Here is a 27,078-nt window from a genome sequence, read left to right on the forward strand (position 1 = left end):
TGGGGTGCTTGCCGGTGCCTGGGGAAGGGCAGCTCGGGCACTGCCATCCATCCTTGCTGAGGGGAGGTCCCGCCCCATCCCCACCTCCGGGGGGGTAAGACGCTCCCCACACAGCACAACCCTCATGGGGGGAGGCAGTCACGTAGCAGTAATACTTTTATTCCCATCAGTGATGCTGATGGGGCCTGACCCTTTACAAAGAAAAATGTTAGGAAAAAAGAAGGAGAGGGGCACCAAAGCCTCTGTTCTCGATACCCCCACTCCTCTGCCCAACCCCCGTCAGTGCCTCCAGACGAGAGGGGGCAGGGGCTGGCCACTCTGGAGGGCTCCCTGGGCTAGGCCATCTGCCAGCAGAGTCGAAGGTGAGAGGAGGGCAGCTGGGCCCAGCAAAGCTCTTCTGGTGCAGACGGCAAACAGAAAGGGGGCGCAATGGGTGGGTTGTCCCCTTGGTGACCAGTCCTGGGCTGTCAGCACCCCTCTGTGGCGTCACGGGGACCCCTGCTGGCTCCGCCTCTCCTCCAGCGCCCTGCACACCCACATGGACACCACGGCGGCGTTTCCGTCATTGAACTGCATGATGAATGGATGGCCCTGTGGGGGGGAGGGGAGGAGAGGCTGTGACACACATTCCCCAGACTCTGCACTTCATTACACTTGCCAAGGCCTGTTCTCGGCTTGGACCTTCTTTCTTCTCCCCCACTCGCCCTGCGAGGGAAGGAGGACACCATCAACCCATTTCACAGCCACTCTGCATAGCTCAGATTCTGTCCCATGCTTGACCACCTTCTCCTGAGAGCCCCGCCAGCCCACGGGTGAGGGCCTGTCGTCTCTTCACGCCGCCGGGGCCCTCCTCACCCTGCACCACTCCAACAGCGGGCTGGCCAACGCCTGGCCCCTGGGTTGCCAGCGCCCCAGTCCAGCTGCTGTCCACAGATCAGAGAACCATCTCCTCCGAGGCTACATCACTCCCTTCCGGGGTTCTTCTTTATCTAACGCTCTCTGAATAAGTCACCATGTCCGAGTGGAGGGAAGGCACACATCGCAGGAGAAGGAGGGACATACTGATGGGTGCAGATCCACTCTGGTTCCTGGTGACCAGGTTGGGGCTGGACTTTGGAGGGGCCGGGACTGTCTCCATGTGGCCTGTCTCGGGCTCTAACCTACTTAGCCCATAAGGCAGGCTATGTTATATTTAGCCAGTCCCCTCCCCTGCGGTCCTGAAGAATCAAGATTCCCATTCACAGTCTTTGGGTCTCCTGGGAGTTCCCAGGGAAGGTCAGAAAAAAGCAGGGGCAGTCAGAGTCACCCTGACCACAGGTCAAAGGGGAAAGGGAAACTGAAAAGCATTCTCTTCCCTCCTCCTCACCAAGTGGCTTCTCGGCTGAGAAATGCACACATGGCAGCTTCCTCCTCTACCAGAAACGTAGTCTGAGACTCAGGGAGCCACAGTGGGTGAGTGTGGGGTGGGGGGTCTCTCTGCTTCCTTCCCTTCCCCCCACCTCCTTCCAGCTCCAGCTTCCCTGAACCCTCAGCTTTTTTTTTTTTTTTTTTTTTTAAGATTTACTTATTTGAGAAAGAGAGAGAGAGAGTGAGCATGTGGAGAGGGAGAAAAATCTTCAAGTAGATCGCCTGCTGAGCGCCAGAGCCTGACACAGAGCTTGATCCCATCACCCATGAGATCATGAGCTGAGCCAAAACCGAAAGTCGGATGCTCAACTGACTGAGCCACCCCAGTGCCAGTGCACCTCCAGCTTTCTGATCCCTTCTTGGGCTCCGTCTCACCTCCCTTCTGGTGTGAGCTGGGCTCCCAGCACTGCTTTCCCAATATACCCCAGTCTTGACCAGCAGCTCTGGGGGATAGCCAGCCACTGGCCACCTGCTCGCAGCTCCAAGCTGCCTCAAAATGAGTTTATCACATGGCAGGAGGGATGTGGGCCCGGGGCTCGCATGCCCTGGGTGCCCAGATCCCAGTGTCTGCAGGAGCGGTCCAAGACCAGGCCAGGGTAGGTAATGAGGCTGCTTGGTCAGACCTGATGTGTTTCTGGGGATAGGAAGGAAAACCATCCAGGCTTCCTTACCCTGGACTCCTGCTGCATCCCCTTACCTGGCTTTCTCAATTCAGGCAAGGAAAGCCATTCCCAGGAGCATCCTGCATGGTCTAGCTCAGAGGCATACAGAACACTGGAGGAGAGCAGGGAGGGAATAAGCTCAGCTTAGGGGGTGCCAAGGCCTCGACTCACCGAGGCCATCATGGAGCTAGGCCTGGAGCCCATCTGGGCACCTCCTGTGATCTGCTCATGGCATTCCACGGGGCTCCTAACACACCTGTGGGACTACTGGGGGGAGCAGGTGCCCCTCGCAGACTGCCACTGGGTAAGGGGGGTTGGAGGCCAGGTTGGGTTGGTGTCTTGCAGGAAGCTGGGTTGGGGGATGGGGCAGGAGAGACCCAGGAGGGCCTCATCTTGACTCCCATACGCAGTTCTCCCCCCTTATATGTGTCTACCCTACACCTGCCTTCCTAAATCGCTGCCTACATAGAGGGAATTCTTCCTAAAGTCCGAGCGTGCATATTTCCTTTTCAGGAGGCTCAGGAGAGGCGACCTTGCGCCCTTGTGAAGAACAAAGGGAGAAGCTGTGCTCAGAAGCCGATGGGCCGCCTCCCCCCAAGCCCGGGGTAGCACAGTGTCACTTTCCCAGAATGCCCGGTGACTTTGGGGCCCATATGCTGCATCTCTGTTATCATCTGTTCAGGAGCAAGCAGAGCGGAACTGCAGGAGGGGAGAGTGGAGGCATTCCTCCAGTTATGGGAAGGCTGATGGCTGCACTGCAGGGAAGCATTGTGCCCAAGTGCCCTGGGAGGCTCTAGGAGGAGAGGGTCAGCATCCACTGCTCTGGCGGAGACTCTGCCCCCTTTCCTGCCCTCCTTGGCTGGGAGGTGACTCTCCTGTCCTGCGTGTCCCTGATGCTTTACACCTGCCTGAAGGGAGGGACCTGGACAAGTGGTCTTGTCCCCAGCTATTGTTGATTGGCTCCGGAGAGAGGAGTGGGGGAATCATAGAGGGGCGCAGAGAGTGGACAGAGACAGATAGATACAGGAGGGAGACCCCAGCCTCTCTAGGCAGCGGGGCCTGTGAGGTGTGAACTTGGGGGCCATTGGCGGTGTGGCCCATGGTATGACTGAACATACCGAGAGAGCCAGCATGCAAGGAGGGAGAGCATAGAGAGCAGCCGAGTGGGGCAGCAGCGGACCCCCAGGGCCATGATCCCTGGGCCTGGCAGCAGCTCTGCCTGCAGGGCCCGTGAGCACTGCCGGGGGACAGGCCCCACGTCAGAGGTGGGCACTAGACTCTCCACTTTACACATGAGGAAACGCAGGCCGCAGGCTCATGGCTGACCTGCCTGGGCTCCCAGGGCCGAGGCTGGATCACTAGTCTCTGTAACCCAAGCCCACGGCCCGGGCCTCTCCCGGACTGAGTGGGAAGCGGACAGAAGTGGGAGAATCAATAACCAGATCGCAATTCCCCTCACCTTTATTTTTGCCCCATGATTCAGGCCCTTCCGGACAGAGGTGACACGGACGCTGTGAGCCTGCATTGCCCCAGGTCCTGACTTCTGTCAGCGCCGTGCTTTGGACACTCTGGGCGAATGCCCGCTCTGTCATGGTGGCAGGTCACTCTCCCTCGACGCCCCCTACCCTCATCAGCCTGTATGGGAAGCAGGGCATGTATACCATCATCCCATTTTCCAGAAGAGGACACTGAGGCCCAGGGAGGGAAGCGACCAGATAACAGTGCTGGGGACAAACTCAAGTCTCCTGGTTTCTAGACTGTGCATTCTCAGGGCTGGACTGTGTCCCCTGGGACCCTGGCAGGATGTGTTGTTCTCCCCTTCCTCTCTAGACAGCGACACTCCTCCAGCCTGGACATGCACGGTACAAGAACCCCTCACGAGTTTAATAAGTAAACAAGCAAAATCCGACAGACGATTCTAGAGAAAGCATGAGAATCACTCAGCCACTCCAAGGTGCCTGGGTTCCCAGGAGGCTCCGGACAGGCCTGAGCAGATGCCGGAGATGGATGGAAACTACACCCTACATAACACTAATACAGAGCCCAGCACCACGGAGGAGTGCTGTGTGCCAGGCACTTGCCGAGGGCTTTGTCCTGATTTTCCCAAGGAATCCCCATGCTCACTCTGGAGGCACACACAGCCATGTGTGTCTACCTTCCAGATGAGGAAACAGACACTTGGGGCCCTGTCCAGGGTCGTCAAAGCAAGTGGCTGGGCTGGACCCCAACATGGGGCCTTTGACTCCAAATGCTCTCCTGCACCTGCAACCAGACAGCTGACTTGGCAGGCCTCTCTTCGGGTCTCCACGAGGCCCTGGAGGGTTCGAGCCTCCTGCAGCGCTTGGGTGAAGTGCCCGTCCCTCCCCAGGAAGAGGAATCCAGACGTGGACACGCCCTCGTAGCCCCCATCATGCTGCAAGGAACAGAGAGGGTGTGCTGGGCTCCACCCGCAGCTGGACGCCCCCCTGCAGCTTGTCAAGAGCATCCCAGCCCGCCCCACGGTGGCTGCCCCGGGTCCCCGGGCCTCTGTCCTCCAGCCAGAAAGTGTGTTCGCAGCCACTCTGCCGAGGCTGGAGCTGCTGCTGACCTCGCTGGCCTCACCACCCGGCAGTGGGAGCCGCTCTCCTTTGCTGCATTCTCTCAGTTGCAGCAATTGCAACAATTAAACCGGCAAGGCTTGAAGGAGTAGGGTCCACAAACTTCGCCACAGAAGGTGGAGACACAATGAGGGGAAAAGGATGGGACTGCAAGAGGCAGGAGGGCTCCAAAGTGGGACGCGGGGGAACACGAGAGGGATGAGTCCACAGCTGCTGAAGACGGTTGTGGTCGCCTGGGGCAGCCACGGCCATGTGGGGCTAAGCGGCAGACCGCGCTAGCACAAGGAGGGGCCCTTGTGGAGACTGAGAACCTGGGAGGAGGAAGTGCAGTTCTCCCTCCCCTTCATCTGGGCAAAGTGACCGGCAGTTCGCTAGAGTGGGACTCTCCTCTGTAATAATGTCTCTAATTTTTTCCCATCCATTTCATCGTGACAAGATGCCTTCCTGACCAAAAGAGTCCCTCCCACGTGGGCAGCGCTCTACCCTCTACCGGGGGTGGGGGAGACAGGGAGATGGGGGGTTAGTGCACCCACTGTGCAGGCAGGAAACAGAGCTCCGGGCCCGCTGTAGTGCTAAGCGCTGCCCGAGGCTCACGGTCTGGATTGCTCATGCTCTGCCCTTTAGTTGGGTTTTGACTTTCTTCCCAAATGGGAATTGACCTACTTGGGGTCTGCATACTTCCTTCTCTTGCATAACTTCCTAAAGAATATCATGCATCTGCATCATTAATAATCTACAGATGTGGCTGCCAGGCTGGCACATAGTAGGCCCTCAATTACCTGTGGCAGGACAAAGCCATCTGCGCATTCTGTATGTCTGCAGCTACTCACCAAGCACCTGCTGTGTGCCTTCCGGCTGCCAGATATCTGCCTGTGGCCTCGAACCCTCCCAGCACCCCTAGTTTATAGACAAAAGGAACTGAGGTGCCAAGAAATGGGACCTGGGGCAAGGCCATAGAGCTAGAAAGTGGCAGACTTAGGGTTTGAATCTAAGACTCTCTTTTGTCATGGAGGACATCAACTACTGTGTTCTCTGAGGTCAGGCACAGTGAGTTCTAAAGTTCCACTTTCGGGGAGCCTGGATGGCTCAGTCCGTTAAGCGCCTGACTCTTGATTTTGACTCAGAACACGATCTCAGGGTCGTGGGATGGAGCCCTCTGTTGGACTCCGTGCTCAGCAGGGTGTCTACTTGAGGATTCTCTCCCTCTGTCCCTCCCCCCACCTGCATGCATGCTCACTCTAAAATAAGTAAATCTTTAAAAAAATTAATTTCTACTCTTTAAAAAGAGTATCCTTGTATATCATAGGTATACAAATTATTTTTTTAAAAAGATTTATTTATTTGTGAGAGAGTGCATGAGCAAGCGTGGGGTGGGGAGAGGGAGAGGGAAAGAATATCTTTAGCAGATTCCGAGCTCAGCTTGGAACCCGATGTGGGGCTTGATTCACAACCCTGAGATCATGACCTGAGCTGAAACCAAAAGCTGGACGCTTGGCGCACCTGGGTGGCTCAGTTGGTTAAGTGTCTGCCTTTGGCTCAGGTCAGGATCCCAGGGTCCTGGGATTGAACCTCATGTCGGGCTCCCTGCTCAGTGGAGAGCCTGCTTCTCCCTCTCCCTCTGCCTGCCGCTCTGCCTACTTGAGCTCTATCTCTCTGTCAAATAAATAAATAAAATCTTAAAAGAAAAAAAAAAGAGTTGGATGCTTAACCGACTGAGCCATCCAGGTGCCCCCTCAACAAGTGATTTTTAACTGTTAACTGCAGTTAGGGTGACAAAAAGGCGTATCTTTGTCCTCCCTTGTTCAAAGTCCTATGTGTTAGGCACTCCTATTCAAATAGTTTATTTAAAATCAGTAACTCTAAGTATTATTATCTCCATGAGCCCCAGGCCACCAGGCACTCCTCTCCCACCAAGGAAGCTGCAAAGGCCTAGCACGCTTGCATTTTAGCCGAGTCAAAAACAAGTGAAGAGTCCAATAGGCTGTTCACACGAGCTGGCAGGGCAGTCCTGTGATTAGGTGGTGCCTGTAAGGGGTGACCTGAGAGGTCGAAGGGTCCCCAGTGTCAACGCTCTGCCCACCACTCCACGTTTCCCTGCTGGGCCGGCGAGCCTTGCCTGAAGGCTCTCCGCACGTCCCCTATAGGGTTCCAGCCCTAGTGGCAGGGCTAACACTTCAGCTCCTTCTCAGCAATAACGGAGGAGTGGGAGGACTGGAAGGGACCGCAGAGACCAGCAGAGCCACAGGATGTGAGGTGTGTTGGGGCTTCTACATGTTTGATTCAAGTTGTCAAGAAATATTCTAACTATATGTGTAAAAACCTAATTAAAAACTAATGTACATACTCATCTGCTTAACTCAACATGTCACACAGAATACTGGCAATCGTTACCCTGCACAGTGATATTAACTTATTTTTTGCAGCTCTTGGAGCAAAGTCAGTCCTGCTTGTTAGATCTGTGCATGTTATTGAACTTCTTCTCTGTGGGGGGGGACAGATAGGAGGGCTGTTCTGGCGCACAGCCATTTGAAAGAACTCAGGGCTGCGATGTGCACTCACACCGTAAGGACACAGAACATGGTGAGTGCCACACGGGAGCCAGGTGCACTGAGCCCATGAAGTCCGTCTGCCCAGTGGCTGCTCCGTGATGCCCAGCCAGGGCTCTGAGGGTCAAGGCTGCTCTGAGTTTCTGATGGTGTCCGTTCCAGCAAGCTCTGAGGACTTCTTGTCTGACCTACAGATTTACCATAAGCAACTCATGGGAACAGTTGCTAGTTACTGTCAGTGACTAAACTTTGAAAATAAAAGTTTTCTGCTATTCCCTTTGCAAAGCTTCTCTATGGGTTTTACAGATGCCTGAGCTGAGCAGGCAATGGGGTAAGTCAGGATTTCCTTGACTCTGTGTTACTGAGACAACAGCAGAGGGAAGCTGAATGCTTATGGAGATACGACTGTAACTCTCCCCTACGAGCCCAGCTCTTGGATTCTGTGTCCTTCAAGAGAGGGCTCATAAATGACTTTATAAAGAAGTGTCCACAATGAATACTAATACATTCGTGCTAAAAAGAAAACACCCTTTTTTCCTATCTTAATATTAAGGTGCTGCGTTAATGTTACATAATAGAAAACATTCCACGGCTTAAGGTTCAAAACTGCTAATTGAATCCCTACTTACCTAGGTCAGTCAGATCGGAGAGCGAACTGACTTATAAAAGGATGCACAGATGCCCAACGTCTGCTAATCTCTGACAAGTGGCAGGGCGCAGGCAGCCTTTATAATATTAATTACATGACATGAGAAGTCATAATCACCCCTGGGGTCAACTCTGCCTTCCAGGCTAGGTGTGCCAGGCTGGTCACCAGGTGGAGCTGGGGAAGGAGGTGGCTGGAGGGGAGCCCCCACGAGTGGGGACTCAGCAGGGAGAAGCTGAGGCCCCTCCATGAAAATCCTCCTCTCTGTCCTGTGTGGGGTAATGCAAGGAGCCCCACACAGAGTCAGCAAACCTTCCTGGTGCTATCCCAGAGTGATGGCTTGGGAAGGGCCATGACTGCCTCACTGTAAAGGAGAGAATACTCCAGGGGGCACCTCCATTCCCCAGGCTTCATCACTCTTCATGCAAGGACTTCTGTTGTTATTATACTCCTGAGCTCTGCCCCCAGGGAGGAGCAACACAGGGAGGAAGGATGGAGCAGGATGAGCTCAGGGGTCTCCTGCCCACGGGGAGGGCGCGTTCTGGCCCGCATTCTGGCCTGCCCTCTTGTGCGGAAGGCCTGAGGTTGCTCACTCCTGGGACTCAGGAAATTCCCAGCAAGACAACGCGGGCCACAAGGTAAGCGTGTCCTTTAATCTAGTTCTTTATAGAAATAAAGCTGATATTTGCTTTCTATCATTTCCTGAGTCTTGTTTCTCAGCTGGTTTTGAACATGGGGACAATGTTTGCTGATCTCAGTCCCACTGAATACCACTGCAGTCTCCTCCTCTTGGCGGGGGGGGGTTGTAAGGACCAAACGAGACCACCAGCCCACAGACAAGGCTTCTCACACACAGGTGGGCAGTGTGAGGGGTGGTTATTACTCCTCCACATAGAACACTTTGGGGGTGCAACAGTAAGATGAGGGTGCGAGGCTTGTCTCTGTGCCACTAGTGTGGAACCTGCCTGTCTACCTAGCTTGGCTTTCTAGAATGTGCTTTCTTGGCCTCTGATTTCTAAAGCCTTTCCCTGGGTGGGGGTGGAGGGGGTTCCTTCTAGCCCTTCATTTTCTTTTAAGACCTCAGAAACAGTCTGCAGCTGTGACATGCCACTTTAATCAACCTTCCTGAGTTTATTCTTTACAATTGCTACAGAAATAGATGTTTCTCCCCAAATATTCAATTATTAGCAGCAAATTGCTTACCTCTAGCCATCCTAGACTGTACACAGGCATCTAAGGGGGTCAAGGAGCTCTCCACCTTTCATCTGAGCAGATCTATGTGCTCCTACACAGAGTAATTGGTCAGAAAATGGCCCATCGAGAGAACAAGATATTTCTAGAGGTCTCTGTGAGTCATTCTAGGGCTTGTGCAGTGTGGTGCAGGGAGGGGGCACAGGGTGACTTCAGAGGGCCACGGTAAGGGGGCTACACATGTGGGATGCCAGCATTCATGAGTCTGCGCCAGAGGAAGCTGCCCTGTGTGAGTGGCAGAATGGTGCCTCTTGACCACTTAAGGGAGGGGGGCTGCCTGGCAGGGAACTCAGATGGGACCGGGGAGGATGCTGGCTCCTCCAGGCAGTCTCGGGGTGGGCAGATGCCCAGAGGAGTCGGGATCAGAGGGTGCCAGAGGCAGAATGGGGGTCTTGCTTCAATAATGCTGAGAACTCTTGCCTGACAGGCTGACTCTGCAGCATGTCCAAGTAGTGAATATGGGGCCAGTTACCAATGTCCAGATGGTCAAGGTTCGTCTTGTGGGGTGATGGCTGTATGGTGGTGGAGGTTTAAAGATGCAATGCTCAGAAGGATGGATTTTCTCTCCTGCCTTTTTTTTTTTTTTAATTACCTCTGAAGTTTTGATATTTGAGCTTGGAGACATTTGCTGTATGTGTGCATGTGCTCATGTGTGTGGGTATACGTGAGACTGTGAGTGTATGAAAGGCAGGGGGTAGGCAATGAGAACAGCACAATTTCTGGCACACAGTGGGAGCTCAGTATGTTTGCTGAATACAATAGAATGGAGTGATTCTGACAGTGAGTCAATGAAGAGATGATGAGAGACTAAGGCAGTCTAACAGCCTTCCTTCTACATGGCCCTCGCCATGGCAGATAAAATGGAAGTTTTAAAAAGCATGGCTGGACTCATAAGAAAGAAGAGGAATCCATAAGTGTTACCAAGGAAGAGGGAGCTGAAAACCAGAATTAGTGAGTGGGAGTCTTGTGGCTTTACAGGGATTACTGGTTCCAGGAATGCAGTCCTAGAAAGTATGAAGAACTAAGCAGAAATAGGACACAAGGTCCCTCAGGGAGCTGACCCTGAGACCCTGAACAAAGCTGGGTTTATAGAAGGGGTAAGCTATAAAAAGTCTGCCCATCAGCAAAGGGGACCATAAGGTGGCTCTGAGGAGAGATGCCTAAGAAATACAAAAACAGGGTAGAGCCCTGCGCAGTTTAGGACCCAGTGTACTACCTCTGTAGTCGGAGATCCTCAGGCTGATAAACTAATATATGTTGATCTTGATCTAGTGTTACTCTGGAATGTCTGTCAGAAGCATACAAAAAACCATTCTGAGACAATCCTTCTGAAATGTAACCATTTCCACAGTAATAAACCCCAGTCAGTATGAACTTACAGTAAAAATTCCAAAACATGTAAGGATATAATTCACCATGGACAAGAATGAGCAGACAAGATACACACAGGAAGATGAGAGTTCTCAGAACTGAGATAATCGAAAAATAATTGGGAGGGAAAATGTAAAAAAGTGTACATTTGAGAAGATTAAAGACATAAGAAGAAAGTGAAGTACTAAGAAAAGAACAAGATATGATGAAAAAGAGAACACAGAGATTTGAAAAAGAATTTAATGTAACTTGTAGAAAATAAAACAGTCACTGGAAAAAAAACAAAAGAAATTGTGTATGGATGAGCCAAACAGCAGACTGCATACAGCTGAAGAGAGACTTAGTAAACTAGAAGAATAGCCTGAGAAGATCACCCAGAACAGAGTAGAGAGAAAATTTTCTTTTAATGTGAAAGAGAAAGGCCCAGAAGAAACACCGAGACAGACTGAACACACTGGGGAGGGGTGATATCTAGAGACAAGAGCTGAGCATTTTGAGAACTGATGAAAGATGCGAAGTCTCAGATTAAAGAATCACAATGATCTCCAAATAGAATAAATATAATGAAATCTACACCTAGACAAATGGTAGGGAAAGTACAGAGTACCAAGGACAGAGATGTACTGCCTACAAAGGGAGGTGCAGATTCTCACCAGCAAGAGTAGAACAAAAGCTCAGTGGTTCTGCCACCCACAGACACTCCCTGACAGAACTCTTAATGGAGGAAGCACAATCCAATAGCAACAAGGAATAAACAATTGGTAAACCCACGCATAAACCTAAACAAGTGCTGATTATATATAAAAGGATGATGATAGTAACGACTGATTCTGAGGATCTGAAAACAAGGTGAAAATGAAATCCTGGACTGTGAGGACATGAAGAAGGGATGGATGAGATGCTCATAAGGTCCTTATTCTGGGGGGAGAAGGGCTGTGGCAGAGAGTGCTGGTTGCCTCTCAATATCTCTTCTTTCTTCCTCCTTACTGATACAAATCCTGATTCTAAGGAGGAACACTGTTACCCAGCAAAGCAACTGCACGCCCTGCCTCCCTTGCAGCTAGTTTTGGCCAATGCCGTGTGAGCACATATACTGTGTGCCAATGTCCTGAAAAGAAGGGCAAGCTTTTCTACTGCCCTTTCTCACTGCTGCTGGCTGGAGCTCAAATGCCCCTTGGCTGGTAAACGGAAGGAGCTACTGCACTAGTCTGGGCACCCTACTCCTGCCTTCTTTTACATGAGGGGAAACACCTTGTGATCTTCTCTAAGCTGCTTTTCTTTTTTGATCATATGTGATTTAAATAAATTCTACCTAATATGAAGGTAAGACATGGAGTCTAAGGCTGCATATTGTTTGGGAGGGTATATTTATTAACTAACCTTAGGCTTTGCTAAATTAGATGAAAAATTTAAGGATAATCCATGAGAGGCCAGAAATAGAATATAATTCCTACACCAATGGAAAGAATAAAAGGGAAGAAAAATAATTAACCCAACAGAATAGAGAAAGAAAAAGTAAAAAGAAAAATATTGTAGAGAGAAAGCACAAAAAAGGATAGTAGAAAAATATTCAAATATACCAATAAGCAATAAATATGTAATTAAGCTAATCAATTAAAAGAAAGTTGGATGAAATTTAAAACACCAACCACAAAACACAGAAATTCATTTACAAGAACACAGAAATGGTGAGAGCAAAGGAAAAGTAAAACACGTAGTAGACAAATACGAACCAAAAGACAGTGCAGGTTTATTAACAGCAGACAAAAAGAAAAATGACAGCAAAATATATTCCAGATTGAGGGCATTCACGTAAAGGTAAAAGAAACACTTTGAAATGAAGATAAAGTCTTTTGGCACAGGTACCTAACATCACTGCATAAAGCAAACACAGACAGAACTGTAAGGAGAAATTAACAAAGCCACACTAATCGAGGAAGATCTGAACACAGCTCTCTTAGTGACTAAGAGAGAAAGCGGGTAGAAAATTAGGCCACAAAATATTTGGGTCACACAATTGACAAGTTTGATCTACAGGATGTTAAAAGGATACTGCATTCAGCAATGAGGGAATACACCCACATTCCTTTCAAGCAAAGAGAACACCGGGAGAAAAGCCAACCATGTAATAAGGGAACTTCAACAAATACCGATCTGATACTGCACCAACCATGAATGCTGACCAAGATGCATGGAAAGCAGGTAACAATCAAAAGACAGCAAAACACCTGAGTGCAAATAAAAAAAAAAATACTTCTAGGGGCACCTGGGTGGCTCAGTCATTAAGCGTCTGCCTTTGGCTCAGGTCATGATCCCAGGGTCCTGGGATCGAGCCCCGCATCAGGCTCCCTGCTCCGTGGGGAGTCTGCTTCTCCCTCTCCCACTCCCCCTGCTTGTGTGTTCCCTCTCTTGCTGTGTCTCTCTCTGTCAAATAAATAAATAAAAAATCTTTAAAAAGAAAATACTTCTAAACAATTCATGGGTCAAAAAAGAAATCGTAATTGAAATTAGAAATTGCTTAGAACTGAGTGACAGTAAAAACACTACATATAAATATTTATGGAATACAGCATAAAATAATATTTAAAAGGCAGTTTACAGCATTATATGGGTATATGGGGGGAAGATTGGAAGTTTATGAGCTAAGTGTCAACAGAATATAAACAAATTGTAAACAGAACAAAAAATAAATCCAAAGAAAACACAAGAACACAAAGGGATTAGACAGAAAGGTATCAAAGAGATGGTCAATTCAATAAAATAGTGGTCCTTTAAAAAATTATTAAAGCAGACTAGCCTCTGACAAAACTGATAAGGACAAAGCACACATCACTAGGGATGAAAATAGGATACATAGCCGCAAATCCAGAAAACAAAATAACGACATTCCATATGAATGTTATGAGGCCAACATATTTGAAAATGCAGAGTGATGACCCCACAGCAGACAGAGTGGGTGGGGGGATACAGACAGATATATGGTGGGGGCAGTGGGAAAGATGGTAAGGGTGGTAACTGGGAGGTGCCCAAGAGCCCTGATCAGACATCACCTCGCTACGTGAGCCCCGGGTTCTGAGCCCTGGTATCCCACTTCCAACTTTTAAAAGAACTTCCTATTCCATTGTCTCATCTTATTTCAAGAAGCATCCAATTAAGTGAGGGCTGCTACTTCTTAAAATCCATCTTAGTAACTAAGCAACTGGGGTACCTGGGGCGCCTTCAGCTCAGGTCATGATCCTGGGGTCCTAGGATTGAGCCTGGTGTCAGGCTCCCTGCTCAGCAGCGAGTCTGCTTCTCCCTCTCCCTCTGCACACAACACACCTTCGCCGGAGTGGGCGCGCTCTCTCTCTCAAATAAATAAATAAATAAATAAATAAATAAATAAATAAACTAATTAATAAAATCTTTAAAAAGGGGGATAAACAACCCTCTGCATGAAGACTGAACCTAAAGGGGACATTTTCTGGTGCTACCAAATCAACAAAAAACACAGAGGAAAGAAAATTGCTAAAGACACTGGATGTCGAAATTCTGGGTACACAACTAACTGAAGTGCCATCTTTTTTACTGTTTTCAGCTGTGATGTCCCCGACTTCACTGAGCCTCACTCAATTCATTGGAATGGGTTACTACTGTGGTGAGTGTGGGGGAGCTCAGGGGACTGGTTGGGGCAACGGTTTTGGAAAATTTGAAGTCAGAGCATAACAAAGGCCAAAGCTGTCAGGCCTAGTCTACAAAATACAGGATTGAAAACGACCAGTTAACTCTAGCATTTCTGCTATCAGCAACCAATGGTTTCCATTAGAAACTGCCCCTCTTTTTCTTTTTTAAAGGATTGCCACAAAAAAGGAGCAGCCACTTGAAAATTCTGATCATTCTGTGTCCCAGCAGCAAATAAAGATCATCAATACAACCCACTTTTAGCCTTGAGCAATATTTTCTAAAACAAAACACAAAGAACCTGTGGTACTTAACTTTTCTGTTACTGATTTACTGTGGTTTGCAAGGTAATGTTGAAGAAAATTAAACGTACGGAAGCCTGAAATGCGTTTTCTGTGGCGGTGAACAGTGTGGCCTGTGTTTTCTGAGGCAGTGTCGTTGGTCATGTGCACAATGAATGACTAAGGGAGCACACTTCATCTGGTTACAAATAAGCTGGCGGTCCTCACTGCAGAGCCCTTTGAAACCAAGCCTGTTTTCACTGGTAAGAGGGACAAAGTTACTTAGTTACAAGTTTGCTTCTCCTGACACTTACGCTCCAGTTTTCAATCAAATCCAGTATAGATGTATGGAAAGGCTTCTGGCTACCTGACCCTAGATCTGGTTTTTAGAGCCTGAGCACTGCCTTTGGCATAGTCATGGCTTATTCGGTCCCTTCAGAAAATAGCAAAACTTCCACACTTTGAAGTCTACCCTAATTACTGATTCAAGAGCAAAGCGGTCATATTGTTCCAGACGCGGACATTGACATGCAACATTATCAAGTGGTGTATTTCCTACTTAGACAAAGGGCCTTGTTTTCAAATCCGGGAGCACTTGACATATCAACAGGCCACTATAATTTGACACCCTTATTTAAGATGAAGAATCTGCAAGTTCAACGAAAACTTGATCACTTTTAGCTCGTCACTCAAGCCTTTATTCAAGCCAGTTTTCTTGTATTGCAGACTTAGTGCTAACAAGCTTAGTATCCGGTTTCCCAATCTAAAGCACAAAAGAAATAGTCAAAGCGTAGAGGAAGAGGTGAGGGCTAAGTGTTGAAGGGAAGAACGAGGACAGGTAAGAAGCAAGTAAGAGTAAGAAGTGCCAGGGATTAGCAGCACTAACACAACAAAAACGGAAAGCCAGCTTGGGGTCAATCAGGGCAGGGACAAACGGCCTTACACATGTTAATATCGGGAGACACTGGTGCAGCAGAATACAACAAAGGAACAATGTTCATAGTGACAACCTAAAGACATTCTTTTAAAAAACTACATCTTGGGGCGCCTGGGTGGCTCAGTTGTTGGGCATCTGCCTTCGGCTCAGGTCATGATGCCAGGGTCCTGGGATGAAGCCCCACATCAAGCTCCCTGCTCAGTGGAAAGCCTGCTTCTCCCTCTCCCACCCCCCCTGCCTGTGTTCCCTCTCTCGCTGTGTCTCTCTGTCAAATAAATAAAGTCTTTAAAAAAATAAATAAAAAGCTAAATCTTGATGTACATATCTGTTTTTTTTAATTCATATTGGTATGGAGTTGCGAATATTTACTTATTTATTTATTTTTAATTATGTTATGTAGGAAAGAAATGTAGAACACACTGTAATCTATTTTTTTAAAGTTTTGATTTTATAAAGAATAAGCTTCAGTTATCTGGATAGTTTCCTTATATGGAGCAGCTCATTCACCAACAGAAGGTGCGGTGCTGCTCTCTGAGCTTTAGAATGTCAGTGTTAAACATGGCGAAAGCTCTCACTCTGCCCAGCGCCTTCCTTCAGGGTGTGATGTCACAGGGCAGATGAGCCCTCAGATCATCTGAATTCAGTGAAGACATATGGGGCCACTCAGGGCCCAAGTTTATCTCCGCTGCCTTCGCAGAGAGTTTGATTACTTCTAAGATTTATGGTCAAAGCGGAGGGAAAAGAGAAATACTTCACAAGAGCAGATTTATAACCTCATCTTGTTTTTTAATAACATTAGGGATGACATCCTATGACAGAATCTTGGAATGACTGCCGGGCAACTTGGAAACTCAGTGGGAAGTTTTATATTTTGGGGGTTTGGAGCATTTTGTTCTTAGAAAGGTCAGGTAGGAAAGGACCAGGGAAATGAGCCAGGGAGACGGTCAAGAGAGTGAGTGTCAGCTGGTTTAATTTTCTGTGTCAACTGTGAAAATTAGATAAACAATGACAAACCAGGCTTTTTAAATGAACTTGTCACTTCTGGTTTTCTTGATACATGGTAACATTTTTCAAGTCCTGGTAGCCCTAAAGACAGATTTAACCCCTGAGAGGTTTATGTGTAAGTGTTCTGAAGTCCGCACATCTGAAAACAAAAGGTTCAGTCCAACTCTGTAACCCTTGAAAAAAAACTAATTATCTTTGAAACTTAAATACTCTTCTCCTAACAATTAAGGGGACTTTGCTACAGCCAAAAGGTTCAGCCCTTTCAGGACAGTCTCAGGAACTTCGGCTTTTTTTCTTTCCATCATCTTCTTGGCTTCCCAGACCAGTTCAGCCCATTCAACATGGTCCCTTGGTCATCTGACTTCTGTTCTAGGTGATACTGTCTACCTTGAGCCAGTGCTGGTCTCTCCTCCCGCTAACTCAGGGGAGCACAGACACTGCCCCTGCTCCCCTGCTCTGTTGTCATGAAGACGTCGGATAAAATAACTGCCCTTCTTTGGGCTTTGTAGACTTACTTATTGTAAGTCTACACTTCTGTGGTGACATGCTCCCTTGTGGTGGTGGTGGGGGGGGACACCAGCGAGGCGTTTTAATAGCTGCCCTTATTGGCTCCACTATAAGGATATTTATTCAAAGATAACCCAGTTTGAATATGTTGATTTGGAGAGAGAAATACAGATATTTATTTATAGATACCAGCATTTGAGTGGGGTTTTTCATTCCACAAAGTGCTTTCAAGCTCATTATCTAAATCCCAATGTTGCAACACACCCCCATGAAGTAGCGGGACGGCATCACTGTTACCCCCTCCAATTTGTGGATTCAAAAATTAGGTTCAGAGTTAAGTGACTGGGTTAAGGTAGAGCAGGGATTTGAACCAGACGTCAGCTCCAAAGCCTGTGCCTTTTGTTAGAATATGCTATAGCAGTAACATAATTGGGACCGTGGTGAGCTCTTACCCGGGCCAGGCACTGATCAGTTGCTCTCATGTACGTTACCGCATGCCACCTCCCGCTGAAGAAGTAGATGCCAGCCTGTTTATTAACGAGGACAACGGAGCTCCGAGGCGGTAAGGACTGCTGGGGGCTGAAGTCTCAGGGCTGGCTTGACCCCAGGTGCTCGGATGTCCCGGGTCACTCTTTCCCCACACCCTACAGCTGGTAGAACCTGCACCCCCTTAACAAAGTACAGACACCATGGTCTGCCCTGGATCAAAGTATGAAATTGGTGATTTTCAGTCCTCCAATCCCAGTCTTGGCTTCATTCCTAAATTCCAATGTCCTTTTCTGATGTAGAAGAGTCTCCTTTTCCAGGGTCGCAAGTTCAAAATCACCTCTGCTATCAGCTAACCGCTGAGAAGAAAAATCACCGGATTAAACCAACTCATAGGAAGGTGAGGATAACTAGCAAGTGCACCCGGACTACGTGTGTTTGAAGAGAGGGCGCTTGCTCAGCACAAGTGCATCTCTGACCTCTTGGGAGGGCACAAGCACTAGTGGGAGAGGCTCTGTCTGTGCCCACACAGGGGGCTCTCCTTCTCTGCACTGCAGCTGTCCCCCCAGCTCTGTGAACTTTGTCTTCCATCAAATAAGGAGAAGAGAAGCAACCTCTCAGGGAGGCTGAGCGTGAGGCTCCCAGCACGGAGACAGGTGTGCAGTCACGATTATCCATGACTGAAACGCGGCAGTGCTTATCATACTTCTTTTTTTATACCACCTAACATATGTTTAATGCTAAGTGTAGAAGACACTAGACCAGCTCCCCTGACAGTGGCACACCTCGTGGGTGGATAGGCAAGAGAGAATTAGGGAGAATTAGGGACCTTGCCAATTCTCCAGTAAGGAAGAATGTATTAAGGACCCTCAACTCTCATCAAGCAGCCCCTCCCCTGAGCCTCGGGCCTCAAGCCCCGACTCGCTCCCTCATTTAAACCAAGAACGAGCAGACTTCCCTGGGTTCAGAATTCCGTGTAACTAAAACACAAAATAGAAAAGAGGCATCCCAACTGTTGCACTCGCGCTCAGCCTATAGACAAGACAGCAGTGCCCTCAGACAGCATTTCAAATACAGTTTATTAGTGTGTGATATGAAAAGGGTATTTTTATTGCATGATATAATGCAATGGGACCTTGGGCGCTCTGTGGAAAGACCTCACACTCAGAAGTGTAATGAACCCGTAGTCCCAAAAACATTATACTGTACATTAACCTATCATTAATGGCACATTAGGGCTAGGGGCATTGCACGCTTGCTGGTCAGGGCTCCATCAGGACAGTGGTGAGAAAACCACACAGTCTTCCCAGGCTTAAAACAAATAGAGAAAATAAATATTCCTGATGTCTACAGGCAGCTTTAAAGGAAGTTCAATCCCAGCTCTGCCTTGTAATTTCCAAGCCTGCTTTTCTCAGAGAGGAAGATACAACAACTAAACAAAAGAAGAAAACAGCCCTCTTGCAGTTTACCCCCAGCTACTGGCTATGCAAGCTCCATGCTGGCTCGGCAAGGCCACGATCAGATGGGCGCTTTTGTTAGCAGAAAAGCTGCCCAAAGGACAGCTTGGATCCTGGATCCTTGGGCTGGGATTCCAGACCAGAGAGGCAGAAGACGCCTTGGAGGTGGTATGTCCACCACTCTTGCTTTCTAGATGGGGCAGTCAAGGCTCAAAAACATGACGAAGGAAGAGACAACCTACCCAACAGAAAGAGGGGCAAAGTATGTGAAAAATATCACAACTGGCCGATAAATGCAAGAAAAAAAAGTGTTCAACTTCCTACTTAATAAAATAATGCAAATTAAAACGACTATCACTGATCAGATTGGCAATGATTCAAGTCTGGTAATTCAGCATCAGGACAGGCAAGGGGGAGCTGGAATTCCCATATGCAGCATACAAAGATGTGTATAGAGATGGTCGCCTTCTTAACAGCAAAGATCTGGAAATGGTCCAGAAGTTCTATGACAGGGTCCTGGTTAAACACATATGGTACATTCATATTATGGATTACCATGCAGCCATTAAAAAGAACGAGGTAGACTTTTATAGGATATGGAAAGATTCTATAGATATAGTAAGTGAAAACACAAGGTGTGGAACAGTAACATCAGAAACTACTACTAACAGTGTTTAACTCTGGAGAGCGGGGCTGGGGCCGTGGGAGGGGTTGGGAGAACACGAACGTCTTATCACATATCCCGCTGTGCTACTGGAAATTATAACCATGACTTAAAAACTAGTTTCAGAAAAGAAATGATGAGGATAGGAGCAAATATTTTCAGGAACGTCTTATTTTCCAACTCCTACGCTATCTGCTTTATATGCTTCACCTTATCTGGATTTTCACAGAAACAGTCACTATTACCCTCCCTGCCATGAAATGGGGATTGAAGTCTTGAGGGGTGAAATAATTTGTTCAAGGTGACCCTCTTTTCATCTACCTTCAATAACGAAACAGAGTATTTGTAAAATAGAGAAATTCTGCCCAACTCTGGTGCGGCCCCCAGCCATCTTCCTGAGCTGGGACAGTTTGCCTAACCCAGTGGTGATCCAGGACGTGGGGGAGAAGGCAAGGAGAAGAGGCTGTTCACTTAGGCGGAGGTCCAGTCAAATTTCTGGAAATATCTTATCCCCATACCATAAAGGGCGGTGGATAGCGACCCTAGGGCTACACAGTGTTCAAGTAAATAATGCTTGGCAGCCAGGGCTCAAACACATGAAGGGAAGTACTGCCCTAATTAAACATGAACTAACTTCAAAGGAAACCCAGTTGCTGTTCCATGGAGAGGCAGCTGCCTCAGACCAACAGAGTTGCAAGGTGACAGTCGGGGCCCGGAAGTCTCTGGGCAGCCCCACAACTCAGGATGGTCTGTGTCAAGTTACCCATTGGTGCAGAAAGTTTGCTCTGTTTTCTCATCCCTCTGTCCTTCCCAGTAACAGTCTTGCGATTTTTGGATAACTAACTTTGCAGCGATATTTTAAAATGCTAGATTTTATTTGTCCTAGGGTCTGCTGGCACATGCTGTAATTAAAATGTTGATTAGTAAACAGTTTAAATATATGACAGACAATGCAGTTAAAGCCTACAGTTAGGTCAATATGTGATTTAGATTTGCCATTTAAAAAATCTCATTTAAATTTTGCATACATTAATCACTACCACACTTCAAGGTTCTGATATCCACCTGACTACAATATTAAAATAAAACTTGCTGCCCCAGGGAAATCCTACTTATTCTTAATTGTTTCGAGGCTTTGATGGGCTTTTAATCTAAGATTAATTTATGCAATTTTAAATAACTCTTCTTATGATTAATAAGCTTGAAAATTAAAAGGAGTCTAAAGCAATTATAATGAGCATTTGGTCATAACCTCATTAGAAGAAGGAGTGAAGGATACAGCTCTGGAATTCTTACAAGACTACAATTTAAGGTTACTTTTAGAGAAGTCAAACATAGTTCCTGAAATTGCAAAGGCAGGTTAGCAAAGGTCAGTGTTAAAATGACGGCTAGCTAGATTAGCATACTAATGATTTTCCCTGATGGTGACAGAAAGGACACTGAAAAGAAGCTGCAGAAAGAGAGACAAATGACATGCTGCCAAGAAGCTACAGGCTCTGAATTCAGTTTTCTCTTCTTCTGGCTGGAGACCTTCATGGAATTTCAGAAAGAGCCAGAGGGTTAGGACATTCCTACTGAGAAGCTGGTTCCAGCCAGAGTCTGGTCCATGTGGAGCAGGCAGAGACCAGCACTGGGTGGTCCATCTGCCTGTGGAGGGGTAGCCTCACCAAGATCCTGCGCTGCTCAGGAACCAACAACAGCTTCGTGCACCCACGGTCCTCACGGGTGTGCAAAGCCCTCCTAGATCAGACCCACCCCGCCCAGCTAACCTCACTCCCTTCGTTCCCAGCGGTCTTCTTCGCTTTGGCCAGAAGGCAAAGGGTTCCTCACCGTCCCGTGCTTCCTCTGCTCTCAGCTTGTGCTTTTCCTTCTTCCAGAAACCTTTCCCTCTTGTTATTAGCAGTGATGGTGATGATAGCGACCACCATATATTGAGCGCTCATCTTATGCCAACCACCGTGCCAGGCATGTAACATACTTTTATCTCACTTAAATCTCCAGCTTTGTGGGACTCCGTTTCTAAGAGTAAGGAACATGAGGCTGAGAGAGGGCCATGCCTGACTTCGAACAGCTAGCGAAGGAGGGGTGGAGGGATGGGAGGGGTTGGCCTCCCCTGAGCTCTCACACCAGGCAAGTCAGCAGCACACAGCCCATCCTGCCCTCTCTGAATGTCTCCTGTGGATGTGTCTCATATGCTCCTCCATGACACAACTGTTTCTTATATTCTTTTTGAATCCATCACAACACCTCAGAGATACAGAGAACAAATACTTGTTGATTAACTGTTTCACAATAATTCCCTCCAACAAGATGCTCATTACATTCTACTGATAACAGAAGACAAAAAATTAAGCTTTCTAATGACTGGGGAGGAAAATTCACAGGGGTCTGTCCACCCCCCAAGAAATTACCAATTCACTGGACACTTGCTGTGAACATCCAACACACATTTACTTCATTCTAACTCACAGTCAGCTCCACTAAACACATTAGTCTTCCAAGAAGCTACTAGTTGGAAATGCCCAGAATATTAGATGGACGAGGAAATCACGACCCAAAGAGGCTAAGTGATTTAGTGCTTCACCTGTGTCTAGCACTTTACAGTTTATAAGTACACTTTCACAAAACTCTCACCTTGTTTAAATAAAAACAACAATACTTTAAGATTGGTATCACCACCCCCATTTTACAGATGAAGAAGCTCAGATAAGCTACCTAACTGTTGACTCCCCAGTTACCGAGAGGCAGAGCCTGTACTTGAAATCAGATCAATGTTCTTTCCAGTTTACCATGTTGCTTCTTGTCCACGTTCACGACAGACTCATTTTCAAGATCTAGAGCCCATCTTTGGCCTCTCCAGACTTCACAGACTGAGGACAGAATGTCTGCTCGCTGTCTGGCAACAAATCTTTCCACCTTTCCAATTCTACCATAACGGTTATAGAAGTGAGCAAGGTCATGGCTCCATGCTTGTGCTCCTGCTGTTCCGCTCCCCGGAATGCCGACATTGGACAGACACTTGTGTGCTGTCTTCCCAGCCTCAGGTTCCCTTCTACCTTCTTGACGGACCCTGATCTCCATCTGGCTTCCTATTCTGTGTGACCTAACTACTTTGTTCACATGTCTCCTAAGGCACTCACGGTTTGGCTTCTCTTTCATTAAGTTCTTACCCCCAACTGGTTTTATTGAGATATAACTGACATATAACAATGTATAAGTTTTAGGTGTACGGCATAATGATTTGACTTACATATATTGCGAAATGATTACCATAATAAGTTTAGTTAACATCCATCTTTTAAAAAAATATCCATCATCTTATATAAATAAAAAAGAGCAAAAGAAAAAATGGTTTTTTTTCCTTGTGATGAGAACCCTTAGGATTTACCCTCTTAGGAACTTTCAAATATGCCATACAGCGGTGTTAACTATAGCTATCATGTTGTCTGTTCTATCCCTAGTACTTATTTATCTTTTTGTACCTTTTGTACACACATTTATCTTATACCTTTCTGACCACTCTCATCTAATCCCCCGTACCAAAAATCTATTTTCTATGGGTGTTTTGTTTAAGATTCCACATACAAGTGAGATCATACAGTATTTGCATTTCTGTCTGACTTATTTCACTTACTATAGTCCCCTCAAGGTCCATGCATGTTGTTGCTAATGACAGGATTTCCTTTTTATGGCTGGATAATATTCCATTGTACATATATACTATATCTTCTTTACCCATTCATCAGTCAATGACCCTTAGGCTGTTTCTGGACTTGGCTATGTAGATAATGCCATAAACATGGGGTGTGCAGATATCTCTGACATAGTGTTTTCATGTCCTTTGGATATATTCTCAGAAGTGGAACTGCTGGATCATATTGTTTATTTTTAATTTTCTGAGGAACCTCCATACTGTTTTCCACCGTGGCTGTACCAGTTTGCATCCCCATCAACAGTGCAAGAGGGTTGCTTTTTCTCCACATCCTTGCCAATACTTGTCATCTCTTACCATTTTGGTGAGAGCCATTCTGACAGGTGTGAGGTGACAGCTCATTGTGATTTTAATTTGCATTTCCCTGAGGGTCAGTGATGTTGAGCATCTTTTCATGTACCTGTTGGCCATTCGTATATCTTCTCTGAAAAAAAGTCTATTCAGGTCCTTTGTCCATTTTAATTGGATTGTTTGGTTCTTGCTATTGAATTGTATGAGTTCTCTATATTATTTTGGATGTTATCTCCTTATCAGATATATGGTTTGCAAATATTTTTCCCATTCTGAAGGTTGCCTTTCATTTAGTTCTTTTTGACCATCTATAAATAGATTACTGAACTGCTCCTTGGTGTCTTGTATCAGGCCAGCTGTACCCCTGGTTATTTAAATGCCCCACTTCCACACTGCATTGTAAGCTCCTCTGATCAGCCTCTGTGTTCCCTGCAGCTGTGTAACTCAAGTGGTTGGTCTGGGAACTACTTGCTACTGGCTTGCTACAAGATAAGGAACTACGCCACAATGTCAGTCGGCACGCAGCTTCCTTCACTGACAAAGTTTTCCTACAAACAAACGTCAGCTGAATTAAACAGAAGCTTTGAGTCATGCTTGATTTATATTCTGGCACAAACTCCTTATCTTGTGTTCAAGAAACAGTTCAGATGCTACTACTAGTCCACGGTCCATATTTGAGTAGCACTAAATACAGCATCTAGCAATATATTCTGCACATAGAATGGGCTCAGTAAGTTTGCCCAGTCAAAAGAAATTTCTCCCAAACTCAAGAACAGTATGTATCTCTTGGAAGTTGCTTCTTTCTGCAACCATGATGGTAGAACTGAAAAGGTTTGAAAAGGTCCTCGGTTTCTGCAAGAGGTTGACAACACCAGAAAACAATGATAACGCATAGATTCTCACAGCTTCCCCTCAGATAACCAACTAGCAGACTAAGTGTGAATTTTCTCTCTTCCCGTTCGGTTTGCTTGCACTGAGGTCCAGGCTTCAGCCAGGCACCTGCTGCTGTGTGCAGCCACCAGCTCCTTGCCTCAACCATGGCCCGGCAGCTGCAGGACGAGGCCAAGGTCGGGGGGGGGGGGGGGACCATAAGGAGTGAGCTGAGCAATCATCCCAGAGGGGCATTTTGGCTTCACAAGCACACTGCTGAAATCCTACGTGTTTCTTTGCAGGCTATTTGTGCTTAGTTTTATTTTTGACTGCAAGAAACAGTTTGACTTCACTGAAATTCTCACAGCCACTATCCCCTGTCCACTGTGCACCAGCAGATACAGCTTTAAGGCAGGATGGTCCCATGTCCATCCTGGCTGTGTGGCTCCAGGCAAATCAATTAACCTTTCTAAGCCCTGGTTTAACACATCAGTTAAATGGGAATAAGAATAACCCTTGTAGTGTTTGTGTGAAGGTCAAGTGAGTAATTTATATGAAAGAACTCTGTAAACTCATGTGTTTAAAAAATGGTATTTGTTTAGATTAATTTCTCTCTCTACAATAAATCTGCCTTTTTTAAATGTTAAAGAGCAGAAGCCTTTCTGAATTTATCTGTAGCTCCAAGATGCATGCAATCCTCCTTCCAACTGCTTTCAGGTAAGTTCAGAGAAAATAAGTTGTAGTATGGATTCTGGCTAGTGCGTATATTAGAGGGTCTGCTACTTTCCCTTACGATTCAAGCTGTGTTCCACGTTGTGTGCAGAAAGTAATAAGCGCACGTAAGTAAATGTTCTGCGAGGTCTGCCTTACTTGTCACCGGTTCACAAAGCCTCCCCAGAAAACCCTGGCCGGAAGAAATCTTGCCTTCTGCAGAAAACATTTTACCCGTTAAATTCATATCATTTCAATTCAATAACTATTTAGCGAGCATTCTACGTGAGGCTAGGGACTGGGCTAGATGCTAAGGATACTCAGGTAAATAAGACATGATGTCGTCTTCCAGAAACTCGTAGTCTTGCTTATGGACTGTTACCAGTTGGGTAAACAAGTTCCTGCCACAAAGGGTGAAAAGTGCACTAACAGAGGGACTTGCCAGGAGGAAGGATGCCGTACGACAGCAAGTCAGGAGCCCTACAGAGGCAGGCCTGGGAAGCTTCACAGAGGCTGTCCAGTTAACACTCATTTCCCATCGAAAGCTACTTGTAATCCTCAGCAAGTTTTGGGGAGCTCTTGCAGTGACTGGAACTGCAGGAATTCACCACGTGGACGCAAGGAAAGAGCACGAGCGAAGACACGACCACGCGAGAATGCCCCATGCACCTGGGCGCTGTGAGAGCATTAGAGCGCAGGGCTCGTGCGAAGGAGCCCCGTGAGGTGAAGCGGGGCAGGTGTAGGCGAGGGAGGGCCTTGGCCAGTCTCACATTCTATCCAGTGCGTGGCTGTTATATCCCCATCTTCCCGGCTAGACTGTACGCTGGCTGAGGTCAGGAATCAGGGCTGCTATACGCTTCCTCGGCATCAGGCGGGATGCTCTGCGCTGAGCAGATGCTCGACAATTAAAAACGGCGAGAGCACACTTGGGATGCTCAAGGTGTGTTCTCGCCATCAAACAGGAGTAGAACGGGCTTCTGAAATCCGTGTCCGTACCAGACGTGCAGTGGGTTACGATTTCGCCAGCCCTCTAAACCTACCCTTCTGCCTTTCTTTGGTACTTAACCCACTTTCCACATGACATGGTGCCGATGCCTGCACAGGAGAGCTGGACTATTCCCACAGGCAGGAAGGACAGTGTGCCTAGCCCCAGCTCTGCTGACCTCCCTGACGGGGACGAGACGCCTGCTTTGGGGAAAGAACTTTCCAGCCTGGGAGCTGGTGCCTCGGGCCCTGCACACACCAGCATTGCAGGGTTGCCGATTTGCCTTCCGAGAGTTAGAGCCAGGGTATTCCAGAGGCAAGGCTGTGGCTTAAAAAAAAAAAAAAAATCATGTTTAATTTAAAAATTAGAAACTGGAGCAGGCTGTGAGCACAGGGGTTGATTGAAACAAAATTTAAATTCCTGTCAAGCCCATTTAAACACGGGGGCCCTTCATAGACAATTAGCTGCTCCCTGTGAATGCTGAATAAACTCAGGCCTGGTCACTGCGAGAAGACAGGCACCTACTGTGAGGCACTGGAAAAAAAATTAACTAAAATCAGGCTGTATGAAATATTTCGCCTTTCAGTATATCACAGGGGTTTGAAAGTGTAAACAAGACAAAAATCGATTCCTTGGTGCCCTCAAATCAATCCCCCAAAATGGTTAGGGCATCTGTTTCTGCTAAATTTTGTTTACATCGGCAGATTTGCCTTAATTGCAGTTGTTTATCTCTCATCGTCCCTGGGGCCCTAATCTCCCGATTACTAATACTTAACACTCATTTCACATCTAAAGCTACTTCTAATCCTCAACAGGTTTTGGGGGCTCTTAAAATTATTGAAGTCACAGAGGCGGGAGACACAGCCTCTTTGTGAAAGGGACATTTTCTTATCTGCTACCAGCTGGGCCCAATCATCACCAGGGATGGTGACAACAAAGGTGCTAAAAGGCTCTTCCACAATCACTGTTGCTCCACTGGGGATTCAGAGGATAAAAAAGGGCTTTGATGGAAAAATCCGAACAAGAGGCGAG

At 47.2% G+C, this 27,078-nt stretch overlaps 1 protein-coding gene across 13 annotated transcripts in view; it reads right to left on the bottom strand.

The window, feature by feature from the left end:
- Positions 1–27,078, bottom strand: part of MAP2K5 (mitogen-activated protein kinase kinase 5) — a 245,996-nt gene that overhangs the window by 310 nt on the left and 218,608 nt on the right. For 10 of the 13 annotated variants that reach the window (XM_064570254.1, XM_064570250.1, XM_064570252.1 and 7 more), the window contains one exon: positions 139–591. The exons of 1 other annotated variant lie outside the window; for it this stretch is intronic. In XM_064570254.1, the coding sequence (XP_064426324.1) occupies positions 487–591 (105 nt within the window). In that variant the 3' untranslated portion in view covers positions 139–486. Of the gene's footprint in view, positions 1–138; positions 592–15,798; positions 17,716–27,078 lie in introns of those variants that run through there. 2 more of the 13 variants (XM_064570253.1, XM_045899806.3) reach the window with 1 other exon arrangement.

The sequence above is a fragment of the Mirounga angustirostris genome, unplaced genomic scaffold (genome assembly GCF_029215605.1).
Source record: "Mirounga angustirostris isolate CCGP_5_RB_7025 unplaced genomic scaffold, mMirAng1.0.hap1 SCAF_9, whole genome shotgun sequence".
Classification (NCBI taxonomy): Eukaryota; Metazoa; Chordata; class Mammalia; order Carnivora; family Phocidae; genus Mirounga; species Mirounga angustirostris.